We start from the raw sequence: 13,804 nt of genomic DNA, 5'->3' as shown, positions 1-13,804 counted from the left end.
CCTGGCAGGTGGAATTCCTGAAGCAGGAGGTGAAGGAGAAGGAGGCTGACTTTCTGGCTCAGGAAGCACAACTGTTGGAGGAGCTGGAGGCATCTCGAGTAACGGAGCAGCAGCTGCGAGCTTCCCTGCGGGCCCTGGAAGCCAAGGCAGCCCAAGCCCACCTCCGACTGCGCAGCACAGAGAACCAGCTGGCGGCGCTGGCGGCAGAGCAGCAGCCCGGGCACCAGGCCCGGGCCCAGCTGGCCAGCCTCTGTTCTGTCCTGCAGCAGGCCTTGGGGCTCGCTTGTGAGAGCAGGCCTGAGCTGCGTGGCGGGGGAGACTCTCCTTCCCTCTGGGGCCCTGAGCCAGGTAAGGTGGCCACCCAAGGATTCGGGCCTTTGGGCCAAAGCCAGGCCTGGCTCCCTGGGGGGAGAAGGAAGGGGCCTGCAGTTCCTTAGGCATAGGCAATATTGCATCAAGGCTAAGGCCACAGTCTCTGGAATTAATTCAATCCTTTCTGAACTTGATTTTTTTTTCTTAGAGAGTGTGCATGTACAAGCAGGAGAAGGGCAGAGAGAGAGGGAGGGAGAATCTTAAGCAGACTCCCCACTGAGCGTGGAGCCCAACCTGGGGCTCAGTCTTACGACCCTGAGATCACGCCCTGAGCGGAAATCATGGGTCAAATGCTTAACCGACTATGCCACCCAGGCACCCCATCTCTCAGGATTTTTCTGAGGAGTTAATGAGATTACAGAAGTAATAGGTCACACAGTTCTTGGCATTTACTAAATGCCTAACAAATGACAGCTAGCGTTATCTAGTGCCCTCCATAGCTCCTGGCACATCAGAACGCAGAAAGTTCATGATGGATGAACTGCTCAGAAGAGGTTCTTTGAGGAATGGAGGGATCCGTGGGAAGGCCAAGGCCATATATGGGGAGGTTTGGCCGTTTCCTTTCATAGTGCAGCCAAGTGAGGAGGTATTTTCCTCATTTTTTCAGATCAGAATGGAGCTAGTCTCCTTCTTGAGAAAGGGCCCCTCCTGACAGCCCTGTCATCTGAGGCGGTGGCGTCTGCCCTCCAGAAGCTTCACCGAGACCTGTGGAAGACTCAGCAGGCCCGGGTACGATGCTCTGCTCTCCTTCTGTGAACTCTTCACTCCTTGTAAAAGGACTTATGAAGCAGTTTGAGCTGTTTTATTCCCAAGCTGGGATGAGTTCCATCCCTATCCTTTCCTACCTGGTCAAGCGTGAACACAGCATTTGGTTTCCTGGGCCTGGGTTTCACTTAGTCAGCTGGGGCAAACCCTTCCCGCCTCAGGGTTGTGAGGATTGAGCGAGGGAGGGATTTGAGTGGGCTCTGAACTAGAGAAGCCCACACAGATGACAGATATTTTTTGTATCATTTTCTCTCAGCTATGATTTTTTTTTAAGATTTTATTTATTTATTTGACAGAGAGAGAGACAGCCAGCGAGAGAGGGAGCAGGGGGAGTGGGAGAGGAAGAAGCAGGTTCCCAGGAGAGCAGGGAGCCCGATGCGGGCAGACGCTTAACGACTGAGCCACCCAGGCACCCCTCAGCTATGAATTATTTATTCCTGGTGCCAATACCTCTAAGAACAACCCAACAAACAGGGACTGCTGAGATTTGAGGTTGCCATTTATAGGAGCATTCCAGGCCTAAGACTGAACTAAATGTCCCACAATTTCCACCTGTCAGTGCACCTGAACCTATCATTCAATAAAAATTGAACGCCACCTGTATGCCAGCCACTGTGAGCTGATGGTAAGGAAAGGAGAGAGACCAGATCTCCGCCATTGAGAATGCTGAGGAAGGAAACTGCAGTCTGAAAGAAGCAGAACTGATAGAATTAGTCGGATCAGTAGCAGATGCAAATGATAATAATAGGAGGAAGGGACAATTCATTCCTACTTGGGGAGAGTCACAGGGAAGGAAAAAGGGACCTTTGAGCTGAGCTTTGAAGTAGGAGTTTGGGCAGAGGAGAGCTGACCCCGGGCTAAGACTCCAGCAAGTTGTGTTTCAAAAAGGCACACGGGTCGGATGGGGATTCTAGGCTCCAGTCAGTTGCAGCAGAGCCTGTCATGGCTCCAGGGAGCGACCTCGAGTAGACCCTCGGGGGCAGACCCCACAGAAGCTGAGAGGAAGGTGGAGGGCGCTTGGGTCTGGGGCTGGGATAGCTTTGTGGAAGATGAGGAGGTTGGAGCTTAGCCTCGCCCTTCCTTTCCCAGGATGACCTGAGGGAGCAGGGTCTGAAGCTGGAGCAGCGTCTCGCCAATGCAGAGGCCGAGAAAAGTCAGGTCTGCACAGAATTGCAGGATTTGCAGAAACAGCTCTCCCAGTACCAGGAAGGTGAGAAGCGCAAGGCAGGCAGGGAGATTTGGAGGGAAGAGCAAGGAGAGGCCGGAAGCCCAGAAGGGGCAGCCCTTCTTCACTGCTCGTGCCCAACTGTGAGAAGCTACCTAGAGACCTCTCCAAAGGGGTGATGACCCCCATGAACTGTTCTTCTGCTTTGCTTGGCCTTTGAGGGCCATCCTGGAAGAAGGAATTCAGGGGGACAGAGTGGGTGAACCAAGAGAAGTTCCTGGCTAGGCTTCCCCTTTCTTTGAGGATTAAAAAACTGACAACCTAGGGCCAGGACTGTGAGAATGTTATAAAATTCTGTGTCTTTTGTCATTTATCCACGTTACTTATTTTTGTCCTCTCCAGCTATGTCGTCAAAATTATTCACCTCTGACAGCAGAAGGATTATGGGCTTGTTTAAGAAATAGCAAAGTGGGGGACCTGGGGTGAATGCCCCCCCCTGCCACAGTGAAGGGCGTGGGTGGTCACTACTTGGAAAAGAAAGGAGAGGGAGGGTCTTGGGAGCCAAGGCTCCGTAGTAGAAGAGAAGACGACAACTTGGGAGGGGGTCTGGGTCTTGAAAGTATCCCAGAGGGCTCCGAGAGCCACACGCACAGAGCTGGGTTCTGGTGCATTTTGCAGAAATGGGGGGCAACCAAGGGGGCAGCACTGGTCTCTGGGAACCTCTGCAAACCATAGAATTAGAGACTAGAAAGGAACCCCAGCGTCATCTAGCCCTCCCCCCCGGTCTGGAATCCAGGGCTGGAGATCTGTACGTGCTCAGGGCGAGACAGCGTTGGGAGGATAGTCAGGCAAGTGCTGGCGCCGGTCAGCCGCTGCAGACGTGAGTGCGGGAGCAGCAGGAGCCTAGACAGCCCGGAACAGCTGGCTGATGGGGGACATGCATGTGAAACTGGACGTAATTCTCTCCTTCCTGGCCTTCCCTTTTGATTCTGTTCCTCACCCTCCATCTGCCTCTGTGTCCCTCTTTTCTTCCACCCTCCACCCTGGGCCTCACTCCGCCACCTCCCCTCTTCCCAAAGAGAAATGCAAGTGGGAAGGAAAGCAGAAGTCGCTGGGATCTGAGCTGACAGAACTGCGTGAGACTCTGGTGACATTGCAGAGCCGTCTGCGGCAAGCAGAGCTGCAGGGACTGGAGGCCCAGGTGAGGCGGCCCCGGTCTGGGGCAGGGGCTTTCTCCAGGAGGAGTCCTCGGGGGCCAGGCTGTAGCTCCAGACCCAGCTGGGCCTGTGGTCCTACCCCATCCATTGGTAGTGCCCCACGTCCTTCAGCGAGGGGCTGTTTCCCCGGCTGTCTCCCTGTCCTTGAGGGCCATGATGAAGGCCCTGGGGAGTTTTCCTGAAGGGAGGCAGAGAAGTTTGTCCCTTGCCCTGAAGGACCGGAGTGTGGGATGGCTCATTTGTTTCAGGCTTTCTCCTGTGGGCCTAGTGGAGCCCTGGCATGCGGTAGGGACGATCTTTTACTGGATCAGCATAAGTGGAAGGCACCAGTTCTCTTCGTCCCTTCTTGACGGGGCTGGGGCTGCGGAGTAAGGAGACGAAGGGCCTGCTCTGGGGTGATAGTATCTGGCAAGTGTAGCCTAAGGTGGTTTTGCGTCTTCTTTTCCAGAAGGAGCGAGAGCTCCTGCAGGCGGCCAAGGAGAACCTGACAGCACAGGTGGAACATCTGCACGCATCTGTGGCGGAAGCCAGGGCTCAGGCCAGTGCCGCCGGGGCCCTGGAGGAGGACCTGAGAACCGCTCGCTCGGCCCTGAAACTCAAGAGTGAGGAAGCGGAGACTGAGCGTGAGCGAGCCCAGGCTCTGCAGGAGCAGGGTGAGCTGAAGGTGGCCCATGGGAAGGCTCTGCAGGAGAACTTAGCTATCCTGGCCCAGACCCTTTCCGAAAGAGAAGGGGAGGTGGAAGCTCTGCGGGGAAATATCCAAGAACTGGAGAAACAACGGGAGATGCAGAAGGCTGCTTTGGAAGTGCTATCTCTGGACCTGAAGAAGAGGAACCAGGAGGTGGGTGCACAACAGGAACAGATCCAGGAGCTGGAGAAGTGCAGGTCCATCTTAGAGCACCTGCCCCTGGCCGTCCAGGAGCGGGAGCAGAAGCTGGTCGTGCAGAGGGAGCAAATCGAAGAGCTCGAGAAGGATCGAGAGACCCAGAGGAGCATCTTGGAGCATCAGCTTGTCGAACTTGAGAAAAAGGCCCAAGTGATAGAGTCCCAGAAAGGACAGATTCAGGATCTGAAGAAGCAGCTGGTTACTCTGGAATGCTTGGCCCTGGAACTGGAGGAAAACCATCACCAGATGGAGTGCCAACAAAAGACCATCGAGGAGCTGGAGGGCCAGAGGGAAATGCAGAGGGTGGCCCTGACCCACCTGACACTGGACCTGGAGGAGAGGAGCCAGGAGCTGCAGGCCCAGAGCAGCCAGATCGACGAGCTGGAGAGCCACGGCACCCTTCTGGCCAGAGAGCTCCAGGACAAGGACCAGGAGCTGAAGTGCCAGCGAGAACAGATCGAGGAGCTGCAGAGGCAGAAGGAGTGTCTGGCTCAGGACCTGGAGAGGAGGGACCAGGACATGCTGCTCCAGAGGGAGAGGATTCGGGTCCTAGAAGACCAGAGGACACTGCAGACCAAGATCCTGGAGGAGGACCTGGGACAGATCAAGCTGTCGTTGAAGGAGAGAGGCCGGGAGCTGGCCTCCCAGAGACCGCCGATGCAGGAGCGGGCGGAGGAGGGGAAGAGCCCGAGTAAAGCACAGCGTGGGAGCCTCGAGCACCTAAAGCTGATCCTGCGGGATAAGGAGAAAGAGGTAGAGTGCCAGCAGGAGCGCCTCCAAGAGCTGAGGGGGCACAAGGACCAGCTGGAGCAGCAGCTGCAGGGCCTGCATAGGAAGGTGGGGGAGACCAGCCTCCTCCTGAGCCAGCGAGAGCAGGAGCTGGTGGTCCTGCAGCGGCATCTGCAGGAAGCCAGGGAACGGGCGGAGCTGAAAGAGCGGTCGCTTCAGGGTCACCTGGAAGAGGCGCAGAGAGCGCTGGCTCAGAGGGACCAGGAGCTCGAGGCCCTGCGGCACGAGCAGCAGCAGGCGCGGGGGCAGGAGGAGACGACGAAGGAGAAGGCCAGCGTGCTGCAGAGCGCCTTGGAGCAGGCCCGCGCAGAGCTGCAGGAGCGCCAGGGAGAGCTCGAGGACCACAGGGAGCACGTGCGAAGGCTCCAGGAGGAGCTGGCCATGGAGGGACAGCGCGGGCAGGCCCTGGAGGAGGTGTTGGGGGACCTCAGGGCTGAGTCGCAGGAGCAGGAGGAGGCTTTGCTGACCCTCCAGCAGCAGTGTGCTGAGCGGGCCCAAGAGCACGAGGCGGAGGTCAGCGGCCTGCGGGACCACCTGCTGCAGGCAGAGGCCACGCTCAAGGAACGGGACCAGGAGCTGGAGGCCCTGCAGGCGTCCGGCCAGTCCTCCCAGCGGCGGGAGGAGACTGCCCGGGACCGGGCCGAGGCTCTGCAGGAGGCCCTGAGCAAGGCTCAGGCCGCCCTGCAGGAGAAGGAGCAGCGGCTGCTGGGGCAGGCGGAATTGAGCCGCAACCTGGAGGCCAGCACAGCCACCTTGCAGGCTGCCCTGGACTCCTGCCAGGCACAGGCCCGGCAGCTGGAGGAGGCCCTGCGGAGGCGGGAAGGTGAGATCCAGGACCGGGATCTCCAGCACCAGGAGGTCGTGCAGCAGCTCCATTGGGCACTGGCCCAGAGGGAAGAAGAGCTGAGCCATCAGAAGAGGCAGGGGCAGCTGCTAGAGCAGTCTCTGGCCCAGAGGGCCCGAGAAGATGCCAGCCCAGGGAAGCAGGGTCCGGGGCGGGAGAGAGAAGAGGAGGAGATACGGGGCCTTCGCGAAAGCCTAAGGGAGTTGCAGCTGACTCTAGCCCAAAAGGAAGAGGAGATCGTGGGGCTGAGAGAGGCCCAGCAAAGGAAGAATCTGGAGGACTCACCCCACAGCCACACAGCCTCCCCGGCAGAGGAGCCCTCTACGAAGTTTGAGGCTTTCAGGCCCCGGCTGCAGCAGGAGCTGGAGCGACTGCAGGCCGCGCTGAGACAGACGGAGGCCAGGGAGCTCGAGTGGAGGGAGAAGGCCCAGGACTTGGCGCTGTCTCTGGCCCAGAGCAAGGCCAGCATTAGCAGTCTGCAGGAGGTAGCCATATTCCTACAGGCCTCTGTTCTGGAGCGAGACTCAGAACAGCAGAGGCTGCTGGTGAGTTACTCCGCAGGTAGTAACGGCCAGGGTGGCAGAGTCTGTCTGGCTGAGTGCAGGGGCTGCCCGCCACCCTGGGCTTGTGACAGCTCAGGGTGTGAGAGGGTGGAGAGAGGTGGAAGCCAGGGTATTGTGCTAATCCAGGGGTTAGGGAGAGAATAAGACAGCCACAGTTCCTGCCCTCATAGAGCTTATAGTCTAGTGGGTAAGCAATTAGAATGCAGTGTCTGGTTCTCATTAGAGCCTCGTTAGGGAAGTTCAGTGTGCTCTGAGCACACAGAGGGCACCCAGCCAGCCTTTCCTAGTGGTAAGTCCTGGAAGGCTTCCCAGTAAAAGCAGGGTTTAAGATTAGATCTGAAGGGGCCAGTAAGGAATTAGCCAAGCACAGGTCGGGGAAGAGCTTTCTGGGGAAGAGGAAAGAGGAAGGAGAGCATGGATCGTCTGTCCAGGGACTTCGGGCTGAATGGAACACAGAGGGGCAATTGGCAATAGACGACAAGGCAGCAGGGGCCCCGTCATTCAGGGCTTCTGAGTTGTGTCCAGGACCTCGGTGACCAATGGGACCTGGATGAAGTGTTTGGGGCAGTGGGGGAGGGTGACACATCCAATGCAACCGTTGATCTGGGGAGACCAACAAGGAGGCGGTCATCAAAGTCCCGGGACAGATGGTGACCTAAGACGGTAAGGGTGCACGGTGACACGGGGGTGGGCCTAGAAGCTCACAGGACTTCTGGCAGTTGACTGGCTAAGAGACAGCGGCATGAAGAAAGGGCAGAAGGAAATCAAACCCCTGGGTTTCTGCTCAAAGGCAGGTTTCAGGAATGCTGTGGAATGGCAGTGGAGTGAGGTGCCTGTGGGAACTACAGGGGGCAAGGTCCAGGGGGCAGGTCTGTAAAGTGATCTGAACTTGAAGGATGAGGCTAGGGGATAGACTTGGGGTCCTCAGCAGTTAAGGATAAGTGCATTCCTCTAGGCGGAATATCGAGTGAGAAGGGAAGTGGACCTTGTGTAGCATTCAACCTCAAGGTCAGGGGTCATGTCTTAGTCCCCTTTGCTTCCCCAGCACTGGGCACAAGGCCTGCACAGAGTAGGTAGTCAAGAAAGCAAGGTTGACTGTTGGCCATAGAGAGGCATTGTCTCTTTTGCTAAGAAGAACCCAGCCCATTTTTCCCGGGAAATTGACTCCACACTGTGGGACTTGACTAGGGTTGAGCCCCAGAGAACTTCCCCCTCCTCCAATCATCTGAGACAGACAGTGCTGCAGGGACTTACCTTCTGGGAGCAAAATGCAGAAAAGGGAATCCATGTGTGAACTTTGGAGTCAAGTCCCTGGGTTTGCAATACTGTCCTAGAGTTTATGGGCTGTGTGACCCTAGATAAGTGCCTTCACTTCTCTGACTCTTAGTTTTCTCTTCAATAAAATAGGGAATGACAAGACCAGCCCCGTAGGGCCATCTTGAGTATGAAATGAGATAATACATATGAAGCGAATAAGAAGGAAGCATTCTATAAGTAGAATTCCTTTCCTATTTCTCGGCTCATCCTTAGAGGCACAGAAAAAGTAAGGTCCATGGCAGGGTAGGGGGGTTGCTGAGCAGTACTGTGGCTCGGGTCAGGGTCCCTCTGCACTCCCCCCAAACACTCAAGAATATCTCAGATGCAGCCCTCCATCACAGTGCTGTCATTTTTTATTTTAAGCATTTTCCATGCCATACACTGTTATTTTTGCTTCCTTCCACAACAACCCTGAGAAATACTTTATAGTTCAGAGAGGCCAAGTAACTTGTCCAAGGTCACACGGCCAGTCAATGGCAGAACTGGATGTAGGGAGTCTGACTCTAGAATGCAGCCTGTTGACTGCTGAGCGCTTCCTGTCTCCCAGACAACCGAAACCCATGTACAGTCACTTCCTCTTATCTGTCTCTTTTCTTGACCATTATCATTTATAAGACATACGGCACCTAGAAAATACCTAGTGCTGGGGTCCCCACTTGTCGGGAGGTATTTAACCCCAGAGGCTTCATCTATGCTTCATGGAGCATGTGGTCGTTTTACAAATGAGGAAATTAGGTTTTGGAGAGAGCTCGTATGTTGACCCAGGTCATATTGCCAGTAAGTGGTGACAGAATGCCCAGCCCTGTGTGATCCCAGAGTCCACGCTCTTTCTACAACACCTCAGCGCTCCAGGTTGCTTAGCTTACAGAAGAGCTCAAACAAGCCAGGTTCTAGTCCTGGCGCACCGTGTGTCTCTGCATAGACCCCTCTCCGCTTCTTTGCTTTGTCCACCTGTAAAGATTCTGCACTAGAATAGCTCAGAGGCTCTAGGAAAGTAAGACTCTAACCTGATGAGAAAATTAACTGGTTTTTATGAGGATGGAAGGTTGCGTGGGGCTGGACATGAGGTTGCCATGGTGTGATTTGCGCCACACTTGATATCCCAGGATGAGTTGGAGCTCACCAGGCAGGCTCTGGAGAAGGAGCGGCTCCTCAGCCCTAGCTCAACCAGCAGAGCGGAACAGGGGCCCAGAGAAGAGGTAGGTGCACAGCTGGAAGAGGTGAGCTGGGGGCCTGGTGGAAACCGATGGCCAGGAGGACTCCCCTTTCCAGGGACTTGTTCCCCTCCTTTGGGAATTGGGTCCCTAAAGCTCAGACCTGCCAGATCGGTCCCTTTGCCTTCGGTCTAAGGGGCTGGCCAGGTGAGAGTCCCAGGTCTGTCCCACAGGTGTCAGGAGCAGAGGCTGAGCCGAGTCTCGGAATGGAAGAGAAGCAGCTGTGGGGACGAAGGCTGGAGCACCTCCAGGAAGCAGTGGCTCAGCTGGAGATCGACCGGAGCAGACTCCAGCGCCACAACATGCAGCTGCGGGCCACCTTGGAGCAGGTGCGTCCTTTCTCCGGTCCTCAGCTCCCTCGTCGGGTCTCCGGTGCGCAGGCATCTTGGCTTCGCGTGTAGCCCCCAGAGCAGAGTGGTAAACTGTAGCCCAGGGGCCACATCCACCCTGCTGCCTGCTGCTGAAAAGCAGTGTTATAGTGGAGTTGAATAGTTGTGCCAGAGACCTAATGGCCTGCAAAGCCCAAAATACTGCAGAAAGCATTTGCTAAGCCTGCTCGGAAAGCCTGAGAGGTGGGCCCCACCTCTTCCGCCCCAGCAGCGCCTCTCTGCTCTCAGGCTGCCCTGGCCCGCACCCTCCTCATCCCAGGAGTTTAGCTTCTCATGGTTGCTGTCCCCCACGCACACCTACACCCGCAGTCACACCCACACCAGCCTCCTCTTGCGAAAGGCAGTTCTGCTCCAGCCCCAGAGCCAAGCCGAGCCCTGACTTCTCACCTGCATCTCGGCAGGTGGAGCGAGAGCGCAGGAAGCTAAAGAGGGACTCCATGCGCGCATCAAGGACAGGTGTCCCGGAGGCCAGGGAAGCCACAGCTTCATCCCCCACACAACAGGTTTGCCTCTTTTTCTTGACTGCAGCCTCCAGAGAGCCCAAATCCTACCACCAGAAACACCCTCCTGCAGTGCCTATCCCAGGCTACCCTCGCAGGGGGAGACAGCCATGTGAGCTGATCCAGGGGCCCCTCCTGGCAGGCTTCTTCACATCTCAGTCTGTCCCTGACCCAGGAAGGAGGCCCATCCTCAGTGGGTGGGGATGGAGTCACGGCTCGCAGCCCTACCTTCTCAGGACCTCAGAAAGCCTTCCCTGATGTGTAACCTACCTGCTTCCAGACCAGGGCCTCAGGCTTATCCAGGAGTGGGGCTCCTCAGGCTTCTGGTCAGAATCCCTGGCAAATGGGTGTCAGGTGGTGCTTGCCAGCCCCTGATGTGCCTACAAGCCTGATAGCAACTTTGTGGGTCTCTTGGATCTCCTCCCTTGTAGTGCTGAATTTACGAGATTAGAGTCCATGGTATTTCCTGGGACTAGACTCCCTTTTTGGGGTAAGGAATTGGGGGAAGATTCCCCAAGCCAGCACTCTTCTAGCTGACTTATGCATGGTGCCCCAGGGAGTCCAGTCTGGGTTCTGGCCCATAGCCCTTGCCTTGGCCCCCAGGATTGGGATAAGCTGGCTAAAGATGCCTGTAGAACCCCCAGGGTGGGAAGACCTATTCCAATAGGAATGGAATTTGTCTTCCATAGGATGGAAGGGGAGGACAGAAGGGCTCCTCAGATGCCAAGCACATCGCTGAACTGCAGAAAGAGGTATGTTCTGGAAGAATCGGCTTTCTAAGTCCCCTTTCTCTCCCTTGCAGTCAGGCAACAAGGCGTTCGTGTCTGCTGTGTGCTTGACCCTTTGTGCCCCTCCAGAAGGGAGATGGGAGATAGTTCCTCCCTCAGAGAACTTCAGTCTGTGTGGGAGGCAAGAAGAGCCCAGTCCCAACTCAACCTTCCACCTGCTTAGGGTAGGAGTGGGGAAGAAAGCATGCCCCAGACCCCAGACTGCCAGGTTCCTACCAAGAAAGGAAAAGGAGAAGGAAGAGGGTCTAGGGGCAGACAGAAGATTACAGGGGGACAGACGAAAGCAGACACAAGCATCCTGGCCTCCGCCGCCGTCACATGCACCCGTGCAGGCAGGACCGTTGCCAGCCCACCAGGCAGAGTAGCCTGGCACCAGCACCAGGATCCATACCTCAGAGCTCAGCTCAAGCCGCCACACCCGAGGAAGCCAGGACAAGTGGCTTCTTGCCTCGTAGGCCAAACCTGAAGGTTCATCCTGTCTCTCAATGTCCGAGAGTAATAAGAACTGTGGAATCTGTATTTCTGAGCCTGTTTCAGAAGCTGATAGTCACTACTGGCAGACCGTGACTCCACAGCTAGACTCGGCTATTAATCGGAGTGAGACGGGGCCGGACTAGGGTGAGGCAAGGGAAGCACACAGGGTGAGAATCTAAGGAGACGCTCGCTGGCAACCCAGAGTTGCTCCTCAGATTTACACCCCAGGAGCCCCTCTGCCCCACCCTAGTCCTGCCCCTGCCCTGAGCTCCTGGGAGTCACCGTGTCCTCACCTGAGGACAAGGATTCGTCAGTGATCCTCAACCCTGACTGCACATGAGAAGCGCCTGGGGCGCTTTGGAAAAATCCTGATGCCGAGGCCTCACCGCAGTCTAATTAAAGCAGAGTATTTATCAGCAGCTTCCAAGGGGGCGCAGTAGAGCTTCCTGCAGTGATTCAGGTAGTCTGTGTCTTGATCGGGGTAGTGGTTATACGTGGGTATTTACCTGATCAAACTCATCACGGTGTGCACTTAACATCCCGGCAGCCAGTTACGTAGGAATGATCCCTCCATAAAGCAGATGAGTAGTTCTGTTGTTGCTGTTGTTTGTAAGGTCCCTGTTTGAGTCTCCTATGCAGCCAGGGTTGAGAATCACTGGATTTCCCATGACTCCCAAGGGTCCTTGCCCCGAACACCCTAGAGCCTGATCCTGAGATCTGTGCGTGGTAATTGATTCAAATGCTGTCTCTCAAGAGCCCCAGGAGCGGAGCAGGATGACTTGGGGCAGCTTCAAGGCCCTTAATTACTCTCTCTCTTGGTTTTCCTGCCTCCCCTCCCCTCCGCCAGGTGGCCCTGCTGCGAGCCCAGCTGGCCTTGGAGCGGAAGCAGAGGCAGGACTACATCGCTCGCTCGGTGCAGACCAGCCGTGAGCTAGCGGGCCTGCACCACAGCCTCTCGCACTCACTGCTGGCCGTGGCCCAGACCCCTGAGGCCACCGTCCTGGAAGCCGAGACACGCAAGCTGGACGAGTCCCTGACTCAAAGTCTGACATCCCCGGGGCCAATCCTGCTGTGCCCCAGCCCCAGCACTACCCAAGCCATCTCCAGGTAGCAGCCACAGCCAGGGCAGGATCCGGGCCAGCCTGGGACTCCACGGACAGACGGGGCTGTCATGGCCCAGGAAGAGGGAAGGAAACCTACAGGGCTGGGGGAAGGCCCCAGCTCACGTGGGAATGAGGCAAGTCACAGCTGCGCATAGCCCCCAGAGTCACCTAGAGGAGTTCCGTTCTAGCTGGGGGGCGTGTGCTGCCTCTTGTCTCGAATATGTTATCCCAGCACCTCACCGAATCCTTCTCCTCCCCGCCGACAATAAACCCCGCGTCTCTCCATTTGTTCTCTGCTGCTGTCTCCACTTGTGTTACCGGCGGTGGCAGCACAGCAGCGCTTCTGTGAAGGAAGCATTTGCTAAAGATTCCTGTCAGGTGGCATGAATTTGTTGGCTGCCTGCATTCTGACAGAGAAGGCTTATGGCAGATGCAACAAGTCAAAGCCCCTGTCCGCAGGGAGCTTGAGCCCGGTTGGCAAGAGCTCATCGATGAGTCACAGACAGTTCTCTGTGCTCACTAGAAGTGCATAGAAATTCTGGGGACTGGGGCACCTGGGTGGCTCAGTACATTGAGCGTCTGCCTTTGGCTCGGGTCGTGATCCCAGGGTTCTGGAATCAGGCCCACATTGGGCTCCCTGCTCAGTGGGGAGTCTGCTTCTGTTTCTGCCTCTGCCTGCCGCTCCCTCTGCTTGTGCTCTCTCTCTCTCAATAAATAACTAAAATAATCTTTAAAAAAAAAAAAAAAGGAATTCTGGGGACCGAGGAAGGAAGGCATGAGCTGGCCCTTGAAGGATGGAGGAGTCGGGCGGGATTGCTGAGCCTGCTGGTGAGATCCGTCGGCCTGTGGCAGAGCGGGCTATACCAGGGCTGAGGTTGGATGGGGAGTGAGGGAGATTATAGAGGGCCTTGGAATCTGGATTTGAGCTCATGGATAATGAGAAGAACCATCATATGTTCTTGACTTAAAACAAGTTCCAGGGCTCCAAAAACACTGAGTTGACCTTTGGCTTCAGTCTCTGGAGTTCAGACACTCCATCTGGCCTCATTTCCCTTCTGCTCTGGGTGAATGCCCTTGGCGTCCCTTCCTGGGCCTACCAACTGGGACCCACTCTGGTCCCCCATAGTCCAACTACGTGTCAAGCCAGTAAAGAGAATGGACGATGGCAGAATTCGTCACTTACAGACTGACCCTGGTGGAGGTACCCTGGACTGAATCCCGTTGACTGGCTCAAGACATTGTTGGCAACTTCTTTGAAGCCTAGAAGAACAGTGTTCTTTAAAGAAGCTGGGATTGGGGGCGCCTGGGTGGCATGGCGGTTAAGCGTCTGCCTTCGGCTCAGGGCGTGATCCTGGCGTTATGGGATCGTGCCCCATATCAGGCTCCTCCGCTATGAGCCTGCCTCTTCCTCTCCCACT

At 56.2% G+C, this 13,804-nt stretch overlaps 1 protein-coding gene across 12 annotated transcripts in view; it reads left to right on the top strand.

Moving 5' to 3' along the window:
- CEP250 (centrosomal protein 250) overlaps positions 1-12,673 on the top strand; it is a 44,961-nt gene extending 32,288 nt beyond the window's left edge. For 11 of the 12 annotated variants that reach the window (XM_034641805.1, XM_034641806.1, XM_034641808.1 and 8 more), the window contains 10 exons: positions 9-348; positions 980-1,101; positions 2,227-2,347; positions 3,382-3,503; positions 3,968-6,583; positions 9,025-9,117; positions 9,306-9,461; positions 9,923-10,024; positions 10,711-10,773; positions 12,131-12,673. In XM_034641805.1, the coding sequence (XP_034497696.1) occupies positions 9-348; positions 980-1,101; positions 2,227-2,347; positions 3,382-3,503; positions 3,968-6,583; positions 9,025-9,117; positions 9,306-9,461; positions 9,923-10,024; positions 10,711-10,773; positions 12,131-12,394 (3,999 nt within the window). In that variant the 3' untranslated portion in view covers positions 12,395-12,673. The remainder of the gene's footprint in view (positions 1-8; positions 349-979; positions 1,102-2,226; positions 2,348-3,381; positions 3,504-3,967; positions 6,584-9,024; positions 9,118-9,305; positions 9,462-9,922; positions 10,025-10,710; positions 10,774-12,130) is intronic. The other variant, XM_034641804.1, reaches the window with a different exon arrangement.
- The last annotated feature ends 1,131 nt before the right edge of the window (positions 12,674-13,804 follow it).

This window comes from Ailuropoda melanoleuca, chromosome 13 (genome assembly GCF_002007445.2).
Source record: "Ailuropoda melanoleuca isolate Jingjing chromosome 13, ASM200744v2, whole genome shotgun sequence".
Lineage (NCBI taxonomy): Eukaryota > Metazoa > Chordata > Mammalia > Carnivora > Ursidae > Ailuropoda > Ailuropoda melanoleuca.
The sequence above is the reverse complement of the archived record's forward strand: the minus strand, read 5'-3'. Positions and strand labels throughout refer to the sequence as shown.